Below are 22,660 nucleotides of genomic sequence, written 5' to 3' on the forward strand. Positions count from 1 at the left end.
AGACTTGATCTGTGAAAAACCAGGCACATATATGTAAAGCCTCTGTCCAAAGTATTAATTATATGAACCTTCTATTTTATTTTTTATTTTAGTTTTTTTTGCTCGCCTGAGCTAATAATCCAAGACATGAAAGGTGTTTAATTTTGAAGTGGTCCAAACCGCATTCCCCCCCCCAACAAGAAAGACCCAGAAGATATTTTACTTTAATCTGCTGACGTGTTGCATTGGCATTGGCTGGTAGTGGTAGGGCACAAGGCAAAAGTTTGTGCTGGTGTTAAAGTTTTATAGTGGGGTTCATGTACCACAGACAAGGGATCCATCCATTGTAGGGGTCCCCTAAACTGAACAGAGAACAAAGACCAGTAAGGGCAAGTGGGTCTATGACCATACCCCAACCCCATTGTGGCCTCCTCAAGGTAGTGGGGTCCCTCGTCACAAATAGATGAGGCCAAGTGGGTCCCCTCCCGTCCCCTCCCCCTGGTGACCGGTGAGCTCTCCTTCATTATAGCTTAGACCGGTGACGATGGTGGGTTCCACCCACCATCCAACTGGTCCACCACCATTGCATGGTGGGCTTGGGTCCACTTGTCGAAGAATCCACTCCTTCAAGGTAGAGGGCTCTTCTCTTATTTGTGGTAGGGTCCATCAAAAGGTTATCAGATTAAATCTGAAACGTCAGATGACAGATGGATATCGGGGCCCGCTCAAATAGTGAAGGCCGTACATTACAAGATGGGTACCCAGACTTTGCCGCTGAGTCCCCACAATAACATTTTTTTTTTAAATTTTATTCCTGTGAAGCTCGTTGGAATTGAGCTCACCTGACAAGTCCCTCCTAAGGCTTGAATCTGGTGTAAAACTGGCACAAGACAAAATCCCGGCGCTGTGTGATCGATGAGTGTGCTTGACGAGTTATCCCGGACTCAATTTTTTTACCGTAATTTGAGAAGAAAACAAATTGACCTTTAAAATTGTGATCAAAGTAAAGACTTCTCTAACTATACGCCATTGCAAAAACAAACAGATTAAATTTAAAAAGGATAAGCTACATCAAGAACAAAGTTTACCGGTGGCAAAATGAATGAGGCGGCCATCCTTCAAGTTTCAAGAGACCTAACTCACTGTTTACCGGTGGCCTGTGTCACCACTGTATGCACAGTTTGAAGCCCTGAAACCATCGGCGTTACCTAAATGAATGATCTCAAATCTTCCTCAACCACTACCTGTGCTGTCTGGGGCCACGGGTAGGCATGGCCCACTTTGCTACGCCTATTTTTGCTAGGAGACCATTAACCATGCCAGCTCAATCTCATTGTGCTCTCGTGGTATCTAACTAATTTATTATGCGGCAGTGTTGCGAGGAACAGTCATCAACTTTAAATCCATGTTTGTGATATTACAGTTTAATTATATTTTTTTTTAAAAAAAGTTAAAACTTTTTAAGTTTTAGTTAATTTTTAATATTTTAATATTAAAAAATTATTTAAATATATTTCCGAATAAAAATACATTAACATTCCAAACATCACTAAAAAGTTTTCTATTAGTATGATCTGACATTGGAAATTGGTTGTTAACATCTGTTAAAAATTACTGAATAATTATTAGCGTATATCATCAACAGATAAACTAGTTTAGTGTTAAAAATTATTGAAAATTCAATGTTCTTCGGAAAATTTTAAAAATAATTTTCTCTTAAATCCCATTTATTGAATGAAGTAATTCTAAAAATTTAATGATTGACATTTTATGGAAATTGATTTAAAAAACAATGTTTTATTGGTATAAAAACAGCATTATTCTCAAAATAAAATAAAATCTCTCACACGTAACGGTAGGTTTGAAAAATATGTGTAGAATGAATGCAGCACGTGTTGAATTTTGGGTCTCGAGCTCTTAGAAACCAAACCAGCTAACGTGGCACCACATTACTGGTCCAATGATGATTTATTTTGCGCGTTGTAACTCGTAACAACTCCCCGGTCATAAATCCTCAAAGTAGATGTGATTAAAGAGATTTGTTTTCTCTTTATTTTAATACTTTCAAGTTCAAACCTTATTATTATTAATATCTAAAAGAATTTGTTTTTGAATATACTTTATCTTTAAAAAATTAATCTCGTTTAATTTATATATATATATAGATTTATTGAAAAAACACTTTTAATTATTATCATTAAAGGAGAAATAAATCTCTTGGCTCCAAGACGGGACCAAACAAAATTGCAAAGGCTAGATTCCCAGTTAATTGTGGTTTTAATCAGCACAGTAAAAGCGGCAGCGGGCAGCATCTAATTAAAACAGCCTAGACCCCTCCTTGAGGGGGTCCATGGTGCCAACCCTGCATACACGGAAAAGTTCTGGTCTAAAGCTCTTATTTCCTGCACATGTTTCAAAGCCACGTTGTTTTTTTTTAAAAAAAAGAAAATCTAAAAAAATGCTAAAACTTAAATTTTATTGGTTTTAGCTCTAAAATATTAAATTATTTAAGAGGGGTAGGGAAAAAAACAATTGCAAGGGACTGCCAGCCTCCCCTAGCTCCGCCCAGGGTTGTTTGCGCGGTAAAATTTAAGCAACGCAGTTATTTTTCTATTCCAGATACAAGCAAGTAAAAACTCCCTTGGACTTTCATAGTCCATTGTTTAGTAAAAATTTACCAAGTTCTTTATTGTAACTCAACCATAGTGTTCAATATAAATTTAATTGCTAAATAAAATGTTATTAGTGAATTGAATTCGTTTTAATTTCTATATTATCCCTTAAAAGAAGAGTTATAAAAAAGAAATAGGTATATCATTACTAGAATTTTTAGATTTATCGAATGAATTTTTTATCAGTATTTATACTTATAGTTCGTCGGCATGAAACTTGCCCACATGATCACGGGCGGAAATAATCAATCGAAAAAACTCTTGTCAATGATTTATGATCTGTCGGTAATAAATTTACAGATGGATTTACTAACAAACAAAGCACTAAAAAAAAAACTTTACCCGCTTTGTTTTGTCGGTACTTCCATCGTTAAATATAACATATCATCAATAAAAAAACCGTATGTCATTTCATCAGTGACATTTTTCATGTGGCGGTATGTCTGTCGATGAACTTAACATATAATCGTCAAACAGGCCGTCGATTATTTCTTCAGTAAGTAAACAATGGTAGTGATATTTGCAATAATTTTTTTCAACTCTCTAAAATATATCGACGAACTATGTTTGTTGGTAACCTCGCCGGTAATAATTAAAAAATATATATTTTAAAAAATCTACTAAACAGAAATAGAAAAAAATTGAAAAAAATAAATTAATATAAAATTCAAATATTTATTACAAAATTTAAACATTTATAAGTTTAAATACAATTAATCTAAAATAAAGGCGTTGTAGGATGAGGCAGGTCTTCACCTAGAACGTGGGGTGAATAAGAGGGAACACATGTACCACTCATATGTGATCTCACTTCATTACCAATCGGCGAAGTTCAATTGTCTCAGCACTAAGTCATTCATAATCAGCAATAATATGGGTCATCTGATCTTTAACTCATTGGTCTGAAATCTCCTCGAACTTCGGAGTTTGAGTGCTCAAAACTGATTGTGAGCATCAAACGATTGAAACACTATGAGTTGTCTATAAGAACTCAATCGTAGTGTTAGAGAGGTCATACACCTAATTTTAATGGGTCCACCAGACGATCCTGCCTCCTACCACAAATCCAGATTGAGATCCGAATGGATCGAAGGATCGTCACCGTATCTGTCCTTTAATCCGATGTTATATGTATCATGTAAAAATAATCAGCTAATTCAAAAAAACAATAACTTAAGAAAAACATGGTTGAAAACAACATACCATAGAGTGTTGAGCTCGGCTTTCTTTTGCGTCTCGTGCAAAAAATCATACAACTTATATGGTACAAATAAATTATTTGTTAGTAAATGAATAATAAAATTGAATAAAAGGATTAATTTTTTTTTTATCTTAATTCCAATCTTACCTAGTTGAAACGTGATTCTCCCAAACTTTCACTGTAACAACATTGTCAGCTCTATCTCCTTCAAATTTCTCCTTGCGGTTAAAATTTGTACAATAAAATTTTCATTATTAAGTTAATAAACTAACTGAATTAACATGATAATAAAAAAAATTCAAGGTAATACTAACCTTAAACCTTCCGAACCATGCATCAATCATAGGTTTTCATTCAGGATGTTTGAAAACCTCACTCCATTGAAACAATGAAATTTCCATCAACGATTACATCGCCAATGTTATGGTTTTGACAACCTAAATGTTTGTAAACTTGAAATTGCATTCGTTAATTGAAGTTAAGTTTTAAAAAATTATTAACATGTCAATGTGAAAGGAAAAACAAACTTACATCGAAATGTTATTCTTCCACCGAGCTTGGTACGTAAAGAATCCCATTGTAAAGAAGAAGAGAGGAGAAAAGAACGTAAAACATACGTGCACATGGAGAAGAAGAGAAGAGAAGAGAAGATAATGGATTGGCGATATTATAAGAAAGAGAAGAGAAAGCAAGATGAAGATTTAGGAGGATGAGAGAAAAAGCGACAGGGGAAGAGAGAAGAAGAGAAATGTGCCAATACATTCTAAGTTTAGGGATTCTAGTCTTTTAATTTGGGGCTTTCTTACCGACATATAATTAAATATTAATATTTTTAATTTTTATGTCGATGTATACTATTTGAAATTTTCAATTTAATTAAAAAATTTCAGAAACCCACCAACTATCACTGACTACCTTTTTTGTTCGTCGGTGATTCAATGTGTATTGATCGGTAAGAAACAATGCAAGTCAAAAGTAAACAATACCTTAACCATTGAATAAATATCAAAGTATAATAACCATTGGTGATTCAGCATGGTCTCTTGTTTATTTTTATACAATCTTTAAGATTTAAATTTTATTTAAAGTTTAATTATTAACATTCAACTAATTAAATTCAGAATGTTACGAACAACCTGTTAAAGAAATCTACAAGAGGCTCGATTAAAATTCAAATGGATTGATTTTGTGGGCAACTCGCTTTCTCGCATCTTCATTGTGAATAATGAAGGGCTTGAAGGATCCTGTGCAATTCAAACTGGGTTGGGACTTGGGAGCAGAGCAGCATCGATTTAGCAATCCATCCACCACTCAACTATTTCGGCAACTTTTCTTGAGAATGGGCAATGAAGAAGAACCATGAGGGAGCATAGACGGGCAGAATCCTTCACTTGGATTAAAAAGGAAAGATGGAAACTTGAAACCAATTGGAAGATGGCACCACTAAAGAAAATTCAAAACACAAAAAGTACCACAAGCGTACAAGGGTTCTATGATTTGGTGTTTGTCCTCCTTGGAGACGTTTCTCACCACATTTGACCCCACCAATTAATTAATAGTATGTTGAAAGAGCGGTACAAAATATTTTTTATTTTTTTATTTTTTAAATCAATGTATTTAAATAATTAAAGAATATTAATCTAAAACTATAAAAAAATATATTTTTTTTTTTCAGAATCACATTTATACCGCAAACCAATTTGTAAACCGATAACATCACGATCCTTTTATAAATGGGACCTACCATATATCATCATCTCCTGTGTCCAACTCTTTTTGGTGATTGGCAGGTAACCGTAGATCTCCCCTATCAAATGTTAGGCCCTTCACAAATCACCATGCAATAAAACCTGCTTTTCTATGCCTATATAAAACCCATTTCTTAGCTCTCCGAACCTGTTATTACCAGGTACAAACCCTCCTCTGTATCGATCCTTCAATTCTCACTTTCTTTTTTGGGTTTCTCTTTTTTTTCCTCAGCGACAGGCCTCTCCTTGTGGCACCCGTACAAAAGCAAGAACTTGGAGAAGATGCGAGCATGACAACCGCTGATCTTAGAATCAACAGCGGAGAATTACGAAACATTCGAGGAGGTCCCACAAACAAGAAGAACTACAACGACATGTCGGCAGCACCCAAGGAAGAGCCATGCACAGAGGACAGATCACCTACACCACCATTAGCGGTCGTGCCGTTCGCAGCAATCCCCATGCCACTAACCACAGTAACCCCACCAAAACGAGCATCAACCAAAGACCGACACACCAAGGTGGAGGGTCGTGGCAGAAGGATCCGAATGCCCGCAACATGTGCTGCCCGGATCTTTCAACTAACCAGAGAATTAGGCCATAAATCAGACGGTGAAACGATCAGGTGGTTGCTTGAACATGCTGAGCCTGCGATAATTGCAGCTACAGGAACTGGCACTGTCCCTGCTATCGCCATGTCTGTTAATGGAACCCTCAAAATCCCGACAACAACTAGCTCCAGCGCCGAACCTGACGAACCGAACGCTAAAAAGAAGCGCAAACGACCCGCTAATAGCGAGTACGTTGATGTCAACGACAGCGTATCGGTATCAGCTTCTCTCGCTCCCATAACGACGCGACCGCGACAGCCGCCACAGCCGCAGGCGCAACAACCAGTCGCGGCAGTACCACAGGGTTTGGTGCCCATGTGGGCCATACCATCAAACACTGTCGTTCCAGGGGCTTTTTTCATGGTACCGTCCATGCCAGGACAGTCTAACCAGCCCCAGATATTTACGTTCCCAGCTGCAGCTAGCCCTCTCATAAATATTTCTCCCAGGCCAATTTCATCTTTCGTGTCTTCCATGCAATCTAATATAGCTGTGGCTCTGCCCGTTTCTGGTTCAAAACCTGGTAAGGGTATTTCAAGGACGGCACCAAGTTCAAGCTCAGCTCATACTATTCGGACTCCAAGTACAACTACTAATAGCACTCCTCACATGCTTAGAGACTTCTCTTTAGAGATTTATGACAAACAAGAGTTACAGTTCATGTCTCGGTCTTCAAAGCAATGACAAAAATTGAAGGATTTCATTGGTGGATTTTTTGGCTTCTAATCCATTCTGTGGCGTCCGCCATTAACAAGTTTATTCGAGCTCAGGATTACGTATTTCTTAAGCTTCAAAAAAATAAAGGGGGGGTTAATTCGTGGATGGGGGTGAGAGCACGTGCTCACGTGAGGTTGTTTTAAAGTTGTGCACGTGTAAAGTAGTGTCAGAGCAGGCGGAGAATAGGGTCCACATTAATGGTGGGTCAACAGTAACCACTTGCAAATAAGAGGAGACTAGAGGGGGTCCACATTTTTTGTGGTATTTGTAAGTTATTAGGGTTAAAATCTAAACTTGGGTTTTTTTTTTTTTTTTTAAATAAAACTATCATAAATTTCTTTTTTTTTTTTTTGGAAGAAAGCTTCCAATGCTCTGACGGAAAAAATACCGAAAAGATGATTCAGCAGCCGTGTGGAGAAGGGAAAGGGAAAAAGACTTGGGCACCGTGGACCGTGCAATGCAAAAAAGACGGGCACTTGTTTTCGTTAGAACATCATGATCGGTTCATCATGTGACGTGGGCGCGGGTCCCGAAGAGGCAATGGGGTCCGAATGGGACCGTTTCTTTTCTTGCATTGTTTGCAAAGCGGCCGCTTGTCCCTACTACGGGGTGGTTCGGTGGTCCGATCGAGAGTGGGGATTGACTGGAACGACAACACGTGGCCTTGATTATCTGTAACTGTGGGGTCCTGCCCTTTAGTACTGACACGTGGGCCCTTGGTTTTATTTTAATTTTTAACTGGGCCCCTCGTTCTGGTTGGACTGGTGATGAATCTGATGACGGTATCTGATGCTCCTTTTATTTATAATGTTGAAGTTTGGTTACAAACAATTGTAAATGGACCCTGTACCATGTTAGTTTTATCTCATTGATTGATTATTAGTCAAAGTGATCTTCAATATCTCATTATTTAAATTTTGAGGACCAGACGTATTTTTTTTTTACGCAAAAAATAAACTTAAATAACCAAAAAATAAAATAAACAAGGAACATCGATTCAACACGGTTACGTGTTGTTAATCTTAATTAACTTGTTAAAATTATTACTTGGATGTTGAATAACTCATAAAAAAAACTAGTTCATTCTGTAAAATTCAAATTAATATATATAAAAAAATCAAATCAAATATATAATAAAAATTAATTCAAGATATTTAAAAAATATATTTAAACAACAACTTGGATTGATTTTTATTTTATAGTTTAATAAGATAAACTCACCACTTAAATCATTAACTACATTGGGCTAAATAATTTTAAAATAACATATATTTTTTACCTAGACATGTGAAAATAAAAACATATATTTTTTAGAAACACAAATTAAATGATAAAATTAAAAAATTAAAAAAAAAATAAACCATAAATACATGATAAACAAGATAGAGGATTTTAAAAAATAAAAATAAAGAGGTTAGATTCGAAGTCATGGGCCTTAAAAAAAGGAGCTTAGGTCAACAAGTAAAGTCATTTTTTTTTTAAGTGGCTACCTCTGCTTTTGTTTTTTTTTTTGAAAAACATAAGATAGAATTCAAGTAGTCTAACTGGTTTTTTCAGTTAAAAGCTTATTTTTTTTATTTATTCTTATCTAAAAATACCTAATAACAACCTTATAACATCAAAAAAGCAATTTATCAAGATGGAAAATTCAAAAAACAATCTAGGATTACAAAATCAAACCGGAGAAAATTCTCCTAACTTCAATTTATTTTTTCATGTAACATCGCTAAACTTACTCATAAAATACGTTTTTTGAAAATAGGATTTTCTCGAATTAAAAAAAGAAAATCATCAAATATTTACCGTCAAATGAAAGGAGGTGACGCTAAAATCGAAAATTTTAATATTTGAACGGTGAAGGCACTATTATTATACTGTTTAAGTGAAAATGCAAATGTATGCATGCACACATTGTTTTTCTGTGCCTAATTGGCCTTTTTAATTGCAATAATTTTCATTGGGAGTTGTTGCTCTACACCATGGAATATGATGGGAATGGTGGAGCCCAAATCCCACCACAAGTCCACCCATGATAATGAGAAAACAGGGTCCATTTGGAAAGTGGTTTTTCCTTGATGATGATTCTTTTGTGGAAAACAATCAACCATGATTCGTGGATGGGGCAATTGTTAACTGTGCTTCTGGATCAGCTTCCTTTATTTTGTTTTATTTTATTTTATTTTTCAAGGGACCGAATTTACGATTTGTGAAGAAAATAATAATAATAATTTTTTTTTTTTTTATGATTCTAGTGACTCGGACAGCCTCTCTTTCTGATGAGCATTCAACGTTGATTTGTATAAAGTTCCAATTTGTTCGGGTCTCATCCTCGTGAGATTTTATATATATATATATATATATATATATATATATATATATATAAACTCATAACTTCGTAAAGTTTAAAAATAATTAAATCACTCATTAGAACTATAAAATTTATCCAACCCACAACTACCGTGTAAATTAATACAAAACCAACTAATGCCCCGTGATAGGCTCATCCTCTTCTCTACTAAAATTCAAATAATATCCACTTGAGTTCGTGGCCTAACGGTTCTAGCAGAGAATTCTTTGCCTCTGCATCCAGGTTCGACCTTTTATATGCATGTTTGTCACTCTCGCGGTGCCTTGCCTGTTTATTGGGCTTGCAGAGTGTTTAGTGGATTCGGGGATTAATTATAATGCGCGTAAACTAACCCAAACATTACAAATTATATAAAAATAAAAATCAAATAATATCGACCGTTGGCTAATACTTGTCAGGTAATCAATCCAAGAGCATGGTGACAAAAAGAAGGAAAGAGAGTAATTAACATAAAACATGTGTTTAGTAACACGATATATGATATTTTTAAAAATATTTTCTATTTAAAAATAAATTTTCAATTTTTAATTTCAATACATTACGATTAATAAAAAAAATTAAAAAAATTTATTTAATATTATTAATGATAAATATATTTTAAAAACAAACCTAAATACAAACAGCATGAAAGTCGGGGTCCTCGATTGATAGCAAACGAGGGACAAGATGTTGTAGGCTAAATTGTCTTATATGGGCCTTCTCTTCTGACTACCGTGAAGACTGTAACCAATTGTGGGCTACACTACGATGGTCAATGGCCTATTCTCTATCTATCGGAAAGCCAGACACCCCGGAGGAAGTGGTCCACGTACACAGCTTCAGGTCGCAGTTCAGGCGTGATGTGAATGCGATGCGCCTGAAAGATAGGCTGCCATCAAGTGTCGCGCGGGCTTTTCCTCTCGTTCCAATTTCACCTTTTTAAAAATTAAAAAAAAAAAAAGAGTTAGAAAGATGATGATTTAATTTTGATCCGATCATGGATTGATTTATGAATTCAAACTATATTAAATAAAATCAACTCCAGAATCAACTCTTTAAAATTAATTAACAGGTAATTAAATTAACCTCGGAGGCCAAAGCCACGTTTAAAAAAGCTCTCGTCTCAAAACATGGCGGAGAATTAGGCACGGTTCATTCACATTTGCTGTGGAGCGTGGGAGTTGAGGTTGCTTGTGTTTTTTATGCCGGCATGCTTGTCACCATTAAAAATATCACGACTTGGGTATGGTCGTTGGGTCCCATTCACCACCACGACAGCGCCACCACCGGATCTTCTAAATCAGTGGGGGCCTTAAGCTTAGAAATGGACCAGCCTCACGGAAAGATTAAAAAAGGGGATAATTAATGGGTGGCCTACCGCCCTTTCCTCGAGTCCTTACTTTTGCTGGCCCATCAAAGGTCGGGGCCCACGTTAAAGTTTCCGTGTGATGACATTGGAAGTGTCCAGGTGCCACGTCATAATGTAACGAGAGCTCATTATTAATTAACACTAGCAATTAAAATTAAATTAAATTGTTAGTTATTATAAGAAAAAAACTAAAATAGATCAATTTTATTTTTCCTCGCCGGTTTTTATGTTCCAGTCCCCAATTTATAAGAAAAAAACTAAAATATATCAATTTTAAATGTAAAGTTTTTTTTCTCTCTATTAGGTGTTTTTATATTTTAGAGTAATTAAATAGTATTTTAGGGTTACAAATTGACTTAGAGAGAGTTTTCTAATTATTTTTATGGTGTTTTCATGTAAAACAAGTTTTCAATTGAAATTTTATAATCCAAAACTCGGACCCATTTTTTCTTATTATAATTTACCTTGTTTTTTTCTTCTTGAATTTGAGATATATTGACTCTATATGAATTATGCATTTATAATAAAAGAAATCATTTGTATTTAACAACCATTTCAAATCTCCAAGATAAATAAAATAATATATATAAAAGAAAAGGACAATTATGGCAAATATTTACATTTGTTTTTATCCTTTTTTTTTTACTATAAAAATTAACTTTTCACTTTAGCCTTTAATTAACATTCATGATTTTTTATTTCAATTCGTAGATTAATTTTTTTTTTAATTAATTGCATTCAACACAAACACTCTGATCTCATTCTTTAATTAACAAGTTTCTTGATATTAAAAAACATACCAATAATATTGATGCCTTTCTATACTGAGATCGAGATTAATTTGAATCCCACTAACAACGCAATAAGGGTCCATTAACTAGTTTATCAAAAATGATTTTTACACTAGGTATTGATTTAAATTTTTTTTTATATAATTATACTTCAATATTTTTTAAAGAATGGTTCATTAGCTAGTTTATTAAAATGTATTTTTTTGTAATTATTCTTAAATATTTTTAGAAAATGAGTTGAGATATTTAAATTAAAAGTGTATATATATATATAGTAAAAATAGCTCAAAAAAATTTCTTAAGATTACATAGTACGCACGAATTAAAATTCATGGATCAAAAGTAAAAAAAATAATTTTTTATTAAATAAAAAGTTTGACATGATTTTGTAAGCTTTTGATTTAAGTCAAAAGTTGGTCATACATAACCAAATACATTTATAACCTTGGATGAATCAAAAGTTAAAAACTAACTTATATCAAAATTCAAAAGTCGCGTCAAAGTATTATAACTTATTTTTGGATTATCTTCTAAAATTTTACTTTTTTTAATAATAAATAAATAATAATAGCAAAAAACTGATATTTTGGAAATAGCATGCTAGGAAGGATTCCAAATATATAGAACAATAAACTGAAATTTTTGACAAATTAAGAGCCTAATTATACATTTTTTATCCAAACTGGAGAAATAATACGAATTCAAGACCAAATCAAATGATTTTTGAACAAATCTACATAAAAATTAAGCTGGGGGATATAATTAGATTTTTATTATACCAATTTGATTTAATCATGGGCCAAATTGAGAATCTAATTATATTAAAGAATTAATTTGGGTCCAATTAAATGATTTAAATAGGTACTATAATGACTTAATTATACTTTAAATGAGTCAAATTAATTTTATTTGGGGCTTAATTGGTGAAAAATTAAGTTTGGAAGCCCAATTTGGATTTAATTGAGAAGATTGAAATTTTAGAGGATCAACTTTAATTTTTATCAAGTTAATTGGTTTAAATCAGGGGTAAAATCACAAGAAAATAAAAAGTTTAGGGTCAATTAAAGGCTAAATTGAAAAAATTTACAGTTAAGAACTAATTTGCAAAAGGCGCTGAATTATAAAGGCTTGATAGATTGAAATCAAGGGTGGAATTGATGAGAAATAAAAATTTAATGGTCAATTTGAATAAATATGAAACCAGGGACTAATGTGGAAAATGCGTTACAATTCGGGGCTGATATTGAAGTTCGGCAGGGGCAAAATTGGATAAAATTTAAAGTTTGAAGCAACCAGGGGTGTAATTGAGAGAAATCACAAATCAAAGGATTAAATTGAACTTTATCAAAACAACGCTGTATTGGTTACTGTTCATCTTCCTTTTCATTTTGCCTCAAAAGAGTTCGCGGTGGGCTATTTTTCACCGACATGTAATACTTCATCTCTCTATTAAAGTTGACAAAACTTGCATGAAAATAATGGTTTGACATTTAACTACAATTTGGTATGATCCTTTTTCCCGATTGACACCACAACAGTTGTGGTGCCGACCCAAAAAAACTAACTTAAACAACCATCAACTACTAAATTTGACAGTTCATGATGGTCACTTTGAGCCAATAGTTGAGATTCTTCTGGTTTATATCAAGGGTCAAGATTTGTCCATAAAAGAGATAAAATTTCCTTTTTCCACCCCTTAAAAATAGGGATGAATTCCAAGCAATGACGAGAAAAACAATCAGAAGCCAAAGTTTGAAAAAAACCAACTATTCCCCTTGTTTTCATTTTTTTCTCTTCCCGTCAGCTTTCTCCCACTTTCTCTATCGTGTCTCTGCTACCATTGCCACTACCAGCATCACGCAGGACCTCCCAGCATGACCACCAACCATCTCCATGCTAGTCTTCCCCCACAGTTTTGCATGCAGGACGTTAATTAATTCACGTCTTGCAATTGCTGGCTTTCGCTAACAGTTAAAGGTATGAGCTAGACCCATTTAGGCCTAACCTATATCGTTGGGCCAGGTCCATCCCAAATAAAAAAAATAAAAAAGAGAGAGGCCAGGTCTGTTGGACTGCATTCGGCCCAACCTGACCTGACTGGTTCCAGACCAAACCCAACCCAATGTATTTAATAATAATATAATTATATTAAAATATATAAAAAAATTAAAAAATTAAAATTTTCCAAATGGGCTTGTCATTTATGACCTTTTTTTTAATTTCATTATTTTTATTAAATTATTTGCTCTTGAGCTTTGTTATTTTTTTCACTTTTTTTTTATGTGGTTGTTTCAAAAGCGGGTTAGTAAAGTTAATCAGAGTTGGCTCGGAGTTTTTTTTACCTTTTGTTTTATAACTTTGGTCATTTTTGAAATTCATCATAATTTCTTTTTGCTTTTTTTATTATGTTTTTTCGGACTCATATCTCGATTCATGTTTTAATTAATTTAATTTGAATTATCTTAAATTATCATCATTTGAATATTCTTTTCAGCGTTTGAAAAAGTTTGGTATGAACTGCTAAGAGGTATTGCTTGCCACCTATTTAGTTAACAACAAAAGGAAGAAAAACATGTTGATAGAGAGGAACGATTTGGGAGCTGATTGAAAAGAAGAGAGTAGTTTTTCCATATTAATAATAATAACAACAGCTTTCTGATACCCGTAGATCAAGACAGTCTCTTGTTTATGAAAATATCATACAAATTTCTTAGACACGCACGCAAAATAATTAATTGAAACTAACAACCAACTTAATTATAAGAAAACAATTACTAATTAATAATAACCTCCATCACAATTACGTACGTAAATTTAGTATTTCGAGCAGGAATACCAGTCAACCCCGTCATAATTCTTTCCATCCATTGCCGGCAATGCCAACGCGGGTCGTGATGTTGAACATTTGTCTTCGGGCAAGATGACCTTCTTCTTCCTGGCCAAATATTCCGGCGCTCTTAGTCTCACCGAAACATTAATAATCCCGTTCTCAAATCCTTTTGTATCCTTCAATCTATAACTCAAAAAGCTCAAATAACCCTCTGGGAAATACCCTCCCATGAAATCACTCACAGGCATTCTTGCTGAACCAATAATTCTATCCACAGAAAGAGTCCTGCAATGCACTTCTAGGGTTATACAGGTTTCTCGTATTGACATATCTAGAGTAAGTTTTTGGTCCCATGAAGGATAGCTTCCTCCTTCGGTGTCGGTTGTTGTTTCGCGAAAGTTTAGAGGGTCCGTCCGAACAACAACACAAGTGTTCTTCTTCACCGATCTGCCATTAATACGCAAGTCTTCACATGATAGCACAGTGATTTCTATGGTGTGGAAGGACGAGGTCTCCGTCAGATTGAAAGGCGACATAGAGAATTTCTTGCGCCTGTGCTGTTGTGTTTTGAGATATTAAATTACGAAACTAGAAATTTGAGCTCGAGGGCTTAGGCGGCTGTACTGCTTTATAGCATGTTAAGGTCGTTCCGAGAAAAAGTAGAGGTCGCTTAGAGGAAACTTCATATTCTTTCTTCTTATTTACTCTTTTTTTTTTTAAAAAAAAATCCTTTTATCTTAATGATTGCATACGTTAATTTCTCTTATACGAAGAGTTTTTTTTTTTTTTTTCCCATGGGTCTTAGGCAATATATGCATTGGTAAAAAAAATTGTCTTTAAAACAATCTTGCAAGCACACATTCTTCTAAAAAGAAGTAATTAAAAAAAGAAATCATGACAAATAATGAAAAAATGACTGCGTTGCGTTTTTTTTTTAAATATTTTTATTAATGTGTGTATATATATGTTCAGAACAAATCAAAGAGAGAGAAAGTGCATGTTAGTAATTATAAAGAAAAATTGCTTAAAAATAATATTTAAAATGATACATTAATTTGTTAATTGGATACGTTGAGATTTTGATACATTAAGAAAAAATAAGAACCTGATTTTGCTAACCCAGATACATTGTAATATTGACATATTTTAAAAAAATAACACTCAATTTTTCTAATTCGATATATTTTATATCGATCAATTCTCATTATAATTAAAGAATTATCTGAGCATTAGAAGATTTGTTTAAGAATAATAATTATGCATTTTATTTAACTTTTAATCAAATAATAATACTAATTTGTGTGTTATCAACTTAAAAAAAACTCAGAAATCTTACACTTACGGTAGCGCAGCGATCTAGAAAAAAAAACCTAAGAATTCTAAAAAAAAACAATTTAAAAAGATAAATCCCTAGAGCTTATCAAGAAATTTGAGATTTAATATATGTTATCTACAGATTGTCCATGAACAAATTATATTTCCAACTTCTATTAAATAAGATAACTAGAAGTCACAGGATTCAACAATTTTACTCTAAAGAAATTTCTCTTTTCCAGAAATCTAAGGTGAGATGATCGATCAGGGTTTCATGTAGACTTGGAAGAGTTCTCATTTATGAGTAAAAGAAAATTTTAGTGATTGAGTCATTGCTCTTAGGTCAATCCTCCATTTAAGTGGAAGTGATTGTTTTGGAATATTAGGTTGGTACGTATTGCTTTTAAACTGCCTTTAATTTATATCTAAAATTTCTATACAATTTCCTTGACAATTCCATTCAATACTGTTCTTGGTTTTATTTACAATCAAAGCTTATAGATGAGGAAAGCAATTAATTTTAATTTATTCCTTCTGGATTAATTTAATGACACCTTAGGATAAGTAAGGGGGGAAATCGTCGTAGTAAGTCGATAAGAAAAGGTAATAATTAATAATAATAAAAAAAAACAGCGGAATATATTGAACTATTTTAAAATGTGAATTAACGTAAATCCAGATTTTCATAGTCGTCTATAAACGAATTTATAACATATTATTAGAAAATTATTAAAAAAAATTAAACCTTTCTTTAACATGTTATTATCATTTTTTTAAGTTCTCTCTTAATTATTATTTCAATTAACTGATTAATCGATGAATTCTCAGAACTCAACGCGTTAATTAATGACGGAATATCACATGTTGATCTCCTCAATTCATCAAATTAATACGTCTAAATTAATAAATAGAATACTATATATTGGATTTAATTATATGTAGCATGCAAACATAAATATTGAATGAGACGTCGATATTAAATGATACTAAATTGGAAAAAAATTGGAGTGCACTCTTCCATTCCTAAATTTCCACACGTCATTCAATCATGAATTTAACCTAAGCTCTTGCTTAAGGAACTTGTTTAGATGGTAATTAAAGAGATGACTCATTCAGCCAATGTCATGGAAATTTAACTAGTACGAGTCATTGTCTCCTTAACTTCTTGTTAAGGTGACATATTTATATTTGAATAATTAATTTTATTTAAAAAGTATATATTAAACTTCGATGCACTATCTCTAAATACGTGAGATTTAATTATATAAATGAACATACGTACTAGGTCGCTTCCAATATCGAAGATTTGTTGATGACTTTTGAAGTCGTGCAAGATATAGATGCTTTGCGGGTTTAGTCTAAAAGCATTCCTAGCTAGCTCGTGGATTGATCATGTGGATTCATAGTTTTCTTGATTTCCTTTCTTCAATGCTAGCTAGATGCCAACTAGTACCTAGTTTAGTTAATTGTAATTGAATCTTGCACACTGTTTTTCTTTTTAGAAAAAAGATTTGCTTTTTATGTTTTATTATAATATAATCATGCACACATCTACATCTAGGGTATGAAAATAAAAAATAAAAAATTAGGTTTGCTTTACGAGTTCGAGTTCTTTTAGGGTTATTTGATGTTTACATGGTTGTTAACTTCAGGATCCGTGAGATTAATCGAGATACACACAAGCTGGTTCGGGTACATCTATGTTATCAGAAAAAAAAAAAAAAAAAAAGAAAGAAGAGGAATGAAAGATCTTGCTTGGTCTAAATTTAACAGTACAGATGTGCTTTGGACTAAAAACAGAAGCCTGTCATGATGAATCACGATGTGTTTTGTTTTAAATGAAGTCGATGCACTATGTTCTTGTGATTTCTGCGAGTCTTAAAAAAAAATGATTAAGAGTGGGTGCATAGATTTATCCTCCAAGCAAGGGTTGGATAATTAAAATCCAAGAATCACGCAACCAAAAAGAGAAAGGAAAAAAAATCATAGAATTAAAAGGCTCGCCAGTTGTATTTAGATCCACAAGTTTTAATTTAGAGTTAATCTGAAAAATTTATAAATAAAATATCACTCGAATTAGATCTTAAATTAAATTAAAAAACTATTCCCCGTTAAAAAGTGATTGATTTCATAAGTTTTTTATAATCTTGTCCAAACCTGATTAAATTAATATTAAAAAAATTATATGATTTTTTAAAAAATAATATAATCACGTTAATTTAATAATACAATGATGGAATAACTCATATATTGTTTTTAAAAAGTCTGTCTCCAACGAAGTCTAATAATTGTAAGAGTCGAAGACAAGCTCTTTCCTAGAGCACATCAAAAACACATTTTGAGGTCGCTTCAAAGCTTGTATAATTTTATGTTTACTTTTCTAATTGGTGGCGCCGCCGCCGTGTACAAGATATATGCTTGTTTTATGACCAACAATTAATGTGTTTATGCAGCTTTTTATAGTTGTAGTTTGAAAAAAATAAAATTTAATAAAAGGTATTTTTAGTTATTGTCAGTTGAATTTTATAATTGTTTATTTATAATTGCTGTTAAATAGTTATTAAATAATAAATAGTTTAAAAATATTTAGTTAAAACTGTTTTTAAAAATAAAATAATTAAAAAGAATGAGTAATAAATTCATAGTTTTAAATTAAATAAGAAGCGTGTAATTATTAAAACATAAAAAACATGTTTCTTGTTGGCATCAATCACGCATAAAGATCCGTAAATATTGAAAACTCTCCTTGTTACAAAATATGTTGGAGTGTTTATTGGAGGTAAAAAAAAAAATTTATTTTTCCAAGCACACGATGAAGTGTTTAAATTGCAAAGGTTAAAATGGTCAATGGATTTTTCAATGGCAAGAAAAGTGGAAGAAGATAATAAAAGAAGAATTGAGGATCAGGAAAAGCATGAAAAAAATAGCTTCCCAAACATGGCCTTAGTTACTGTCATCTTCAACTTCCCTTGCATTGAGGTAAGAGACTAGTCGCTCTGTACCAAACGTTGCTTCCCAAATCCTCTTTTGCCTTTTGGGTCAGATAATCTGTGCTGTTCCTACTTGTTTTGTTTTATAAAATCAAAATCCTTTTAAATATGGTCTGAGTCAGATGAACTAATGAGTTAAATCCTTAAGAAAAACAAAAAAGAAAATCAAAACGAGTTTTGCCAGTTGCCACGTACTGCTTTTTTAAGGTAAAGTAAATCAAAACGAGTTTTGCCAGTTGCCACGTACTGTTTTTTTAAGGTAAAGTATCACTTCGGTCCTGATCATTTATATTTTTTCAATATGAACCTTATACTTTCGGTTCAATATTTTAAGAGGTTATGTCTTCTCAAAGACGTAGCAGTAAATTGCATAATTCTTTTTGGCAGTGCTTGCTAATGCTACTGTAATAGCCATTGATCGAAAACCATCTACAATCTCCGATACCCACCCACCACGTACCTCTCCACTGCCTTGCGGTGTGAAGTTTCGTTGCGTTGTGCATATTGCTGATCAAAATTCGTGTTCTCCAACAATTGTGAACGACTACCTACCGCAGTAAAAATTCTTAGCGGATATATATAGCTAACATATCCTAGCAGGTTAGACTCATTTTTCTCATATTTTAGACCTTGAAAATTATTGTGATTGGATTCGTGCATGTTATCATCGCTATTATCTTCCTCGCTTGATCTCTATTGATAAAAGTTTTATTAGGATAATTAGAGGAAACATGACTAAATCCTGACACTTAAAACATTGAATTCTTGAGATCATCTTAAGTGTTTAATAAAAAATACTCTTACCATTATCTTCCCTCGACATCTAGGCAATACTAGGATTGCATTTACATTGTGGGCACCCAATAAAAAATTACTATTACCAGGTTGAGATCCAAGTGCGAGTTTCTTGACATATCTTTAAGTACAACTTTTCTTAGAAGATCTTTTTCAAGCATTTCTGAAATTTACTTAGAGTCATTATTTCATCCTTTTTAACAGCACACCTCATATTATATTCATTACATTGTTCCACATATTCACTAGCAGACTTAGTTCCTTGTCTCAAGTTATTTTACTAGTCTAATAGATTTCTCATTTAAGAATGGAGTAAGCACTTCTCTTGTAATTTAGTTTTCATCTCCACCCAATCAGTAATATGAGGTTAACCTCTTATAGCCAAAAACTCTTCTACACTTTCTTAATAAAGTTGAGCAGTACCATTAAGTTTTATTTTTACACACCTCACCCTCCTATTCTCAAAAGAGTATACCAGTCAAAGAATTGATTCATGTCACGAATCTACTTATCAAAGATTCACAAGTCAAGGTGACCCTTAAAGTCAGGGTTTCTACCTTGATACGTCTCATGACTCGATCATCACGGTTATCAAAGTCGTGGTGACCCTGATTGTGGTTATATTGGTGGTTCGTAAGATGAATTGACCTCTAGTAGTAATTGTTGAAATGTTCACTTTTCTTAGGCTCATCAAAGTCATTGTGACCCTAGTAGCGATTATGTTGGCGGTTCCTACGGGGCATTGATTTTTTATGATTCCTACGGTTATTATTAGAATGCTCACTTTCACTAGACGATCTTATTTATAAGGTTTTATCTGAGTGGATATTTTGTTCATATCAGCTCGAATCAGTTGTAATACTTTTGAATATCCCTTAAAATATTATTAGATATCGAGTCCATATGGTAGCTATGAGTTCTAGATTGTTTACTAGACAACTACTCCGTAAATACATGCATTATTAATCCTAAGACTATGATTGAGATCACAAATGATACTTGTAAGTAAAACACAATATAAAATTAAACTAGAAAAATAAGTAAGTAGTCTAAATACACGCAATTAGTTCAACACTGTGTTCCAATTTCCTCCACAAATTTAGCCATGATCAGCAATCAATTAAGAGTACTGGGTGTCGGATGTTCAATGTAAATGAATAAATAAGTCAAAAATTAAAGTAGCTCAAGTTGCATGATGAGCTGTATATTTATGTGCAAGCACCAAAAAATAATATCAATCTTAATTATGGTTAACAAGCGCAAAAAAACATATCAGGCATTATGATATTCATTGGTTAAAGAAGTTTGTAGACCAAATTCTAATAGGAATACGCTGGAATTTAATGCAGCTGACGTGGCAGAGACAACTTACGTGGTGATGGCTACTGACTTGTCGATGACATGGCGCTGGTGTGGCAGAGGCTGCTGCCGCTGGACTAGTGAATTAATCTGCCTTGATAGACTGTTGTTGTCGGTGTAAAAGGGGCAAATGTGTTGATGTTGCTTGCGGCGGCTGTGCAAGGAAGCGTCGTCGTCTTCATCTGCTGTGCAGCCACTGTTGTGATCGGCAATCTACTGCTGGGTGATGGAACTGTTACTGGCGGCTGCACAAGAAGGCGCCGTCGTCGTCAACTATTGTGTTGAGGCTGGGATCGGTTGCCGCGTGGTCGTGGCTGACAGAGGAATTGGTGTTTGAAGATGAACAATGGATATTTTTTTTCCCGACTGTAAACAGAAAGATAAAGGATTTTTTTTTAATCAATTCTAGGTAAAGTTGATTATGATTCGATACAGGTTTTAATAAATCGATTAATTATAGAAAAATTAAAAGTCTGGTACTGACATCACGGAATAATAAATAAAAGAAAAATAAAAGTAGGGAAAGAAAAAAAAACAGGAATTAAAAGCAAGGAAAGAAAAACGAGAAAGAAGAGAGAATTTAAATAATTAATTAGTGATTTTTACTCATACCTTAAAATTATATGAAGAGAAATATATAAATAGAAAATCATTCAATCAATTAAAATTATCAAACATAAATAACTTAAATATATAAAATAAAAACAATAAAACATATTCATAAGTTTATAATGGGTGTCATCGAGATTTTGATAACGATGACAATTTAAAGTATTTTTTACTTAAAAATATATTAAAATAAAAAAAAATATATTTTAAATTTATTTTAATATCAATACATCAAGACAATCTAAAAACATAAAAAATATTTTTTAAAAATATATTTAAAATTAAAAAAAATAATAATTTACACCACATTTCCAATCACATCACACCCTCAATCTCTAACTAAAAAAAAATAACAGGCGGGCCATCATTCATCAACTTGATCTACTGATATACATACTATTATAATTTGTGATGTGGATATTGTGTCACCGCCTTTGCCTTAACTTTAACTTTACTTTAACGTGGATAATCAATATCTCATAAAAGAGAAGACAAGCGGGCGTGGGAGCATTCGATGCCTTTTTTCTAAGCTTCACAGAGCCCGAAAACAAAAACGGATAGACATGCATTTCTTTCTTTTTTTAAAAAAAAAAACAGAAAAGCATAGAAATCTTTGGAATCCATGAATTGTGACCGTGTCAACTATCAAGTCTTAATTCAAGATATTACAATTATCTATACGGTGATTTAGTGATAAAAATTTATTTTTTTATAATTTTAAATTCAAATCATGTGGTTGCTAATATGATGGTCACTAAAAAGTTATATGATCGTTAATTTCAGGGCCCGTGAAATTAGTCGAGGTATGTGCAAGCTGGCCTGGACACCAGCTAAATGGGTAACATCATCAACGAAGCTTTCATCAAAACAGCTATGGATAATGACCCATATTCGGTTAAACCGCCTCTTAGTCTGTTCGTGGAGCTTTAGATTTCTCAAAATTTCTAAGGAACCCATTTTAAATAAATCAAGATGATAATAAAAAAACCATCAGAGCAGGTTTTTTAAGAAACTGGTTTTTCTAAAATATTTTCTAACACAACTTTAGGAAGATATTGAGATTTTACGACAACATTTGTTATTTTCTTTCACTCGCCGTGATCCGACTGCCAAAACGAGATGAGAAGCTATTTTCAGAAGTAACTTATCTTTGTTGTTGTTGTTATTTATTTAAATCTTGTTGCATTGAGTACCATTTAAGCGAAGCGTGCCTTTATGCACAATCAATCAAAGAATAGCATTAAGGATTAAGTTGGGATTTCAACAGTAAGGAAACTAGCATGGCTACAAATTGGGATCGATCACCCGTTTGGGTGAGGAATTTAAAA

The 22,660-nt window shown here is 33.0% G+C and overlaps 2 protein-coding genes across 2 annotated transcripts; one reads left to right on the plus strand and one right to left on the minus strand.

Annotated features, from left to right (window-relative positions):
• The first annotated feature begins 5,490 nt into the window (after positions 1-5,490).
• On the plus strand, positions 5,491-7,816 carry LOC7464910 (transcription factor TCP9). The gene has a single exon (XM_052447155.1). It carries the CDS (start codon positions 5,891-5,893, stop codon positions 6,893-6,895), a length of 1,005 nt encoding a protein of 334 aa, XP_052303115.1. The 5' UTR covers positions 5,491-5,890; the 3' UTR covers positions 6,896-7,816.
• A 6,223-nt stretch (positions 7,817-14,039) lies between these two features.
• LOC7495239 (BON1-associated protein 2) lies at positions 14,040-14,919 on the minus strand. Its single transcript, XM_024584958.2, has one exon. The coding sequence runs from the start codon at positions 14,799-14,801 to the stop codon at positions 14,250-14,252; it is 552 nt and encodes a 183-aa protein (XP_024440726.2). The 5' UTR covers positions 14,802-14,919; the 3' UTR covers positions 14,040-14,249.
• Positions 14,920-22,660: the final 7,741 nt, after the last annotated feature.

This window comes from Populus trichocarpa, chromosome 14 (genome assembly GCF_000002775.5).
Source record: "Populus trichocarpa isolate Nisqually-1 chromosome 14, P.trichocarpa_v4.1, whole genome shotgun sequence".
In the NCBI taxonomy this organism is placed as follows: domain Eukaryota; kingdom Viridiplantae; phylum Streptophyta; class Magnoliopsida; order Malpighiales; family Salicaceae; genus Populus; species Populus trichocarpa.

What these genes read in the sequence shown, in the direction of transcription:
- LOC7495239 (XM_024584958.2), bottom strand. Translation starts at nt 14,801, where the DNA reads ATGTCGCCTTTCAATCTGACGGAGACCTCGTCCTTCCACACCATAGAA.
- LOC7464910 (XM_052447155.1), top strand. Translation starts at nt 5,891, where the DNA reads ATGACAACCGCTGATCTTAGAATCAACAGCGGAGAATTACGAAACATT.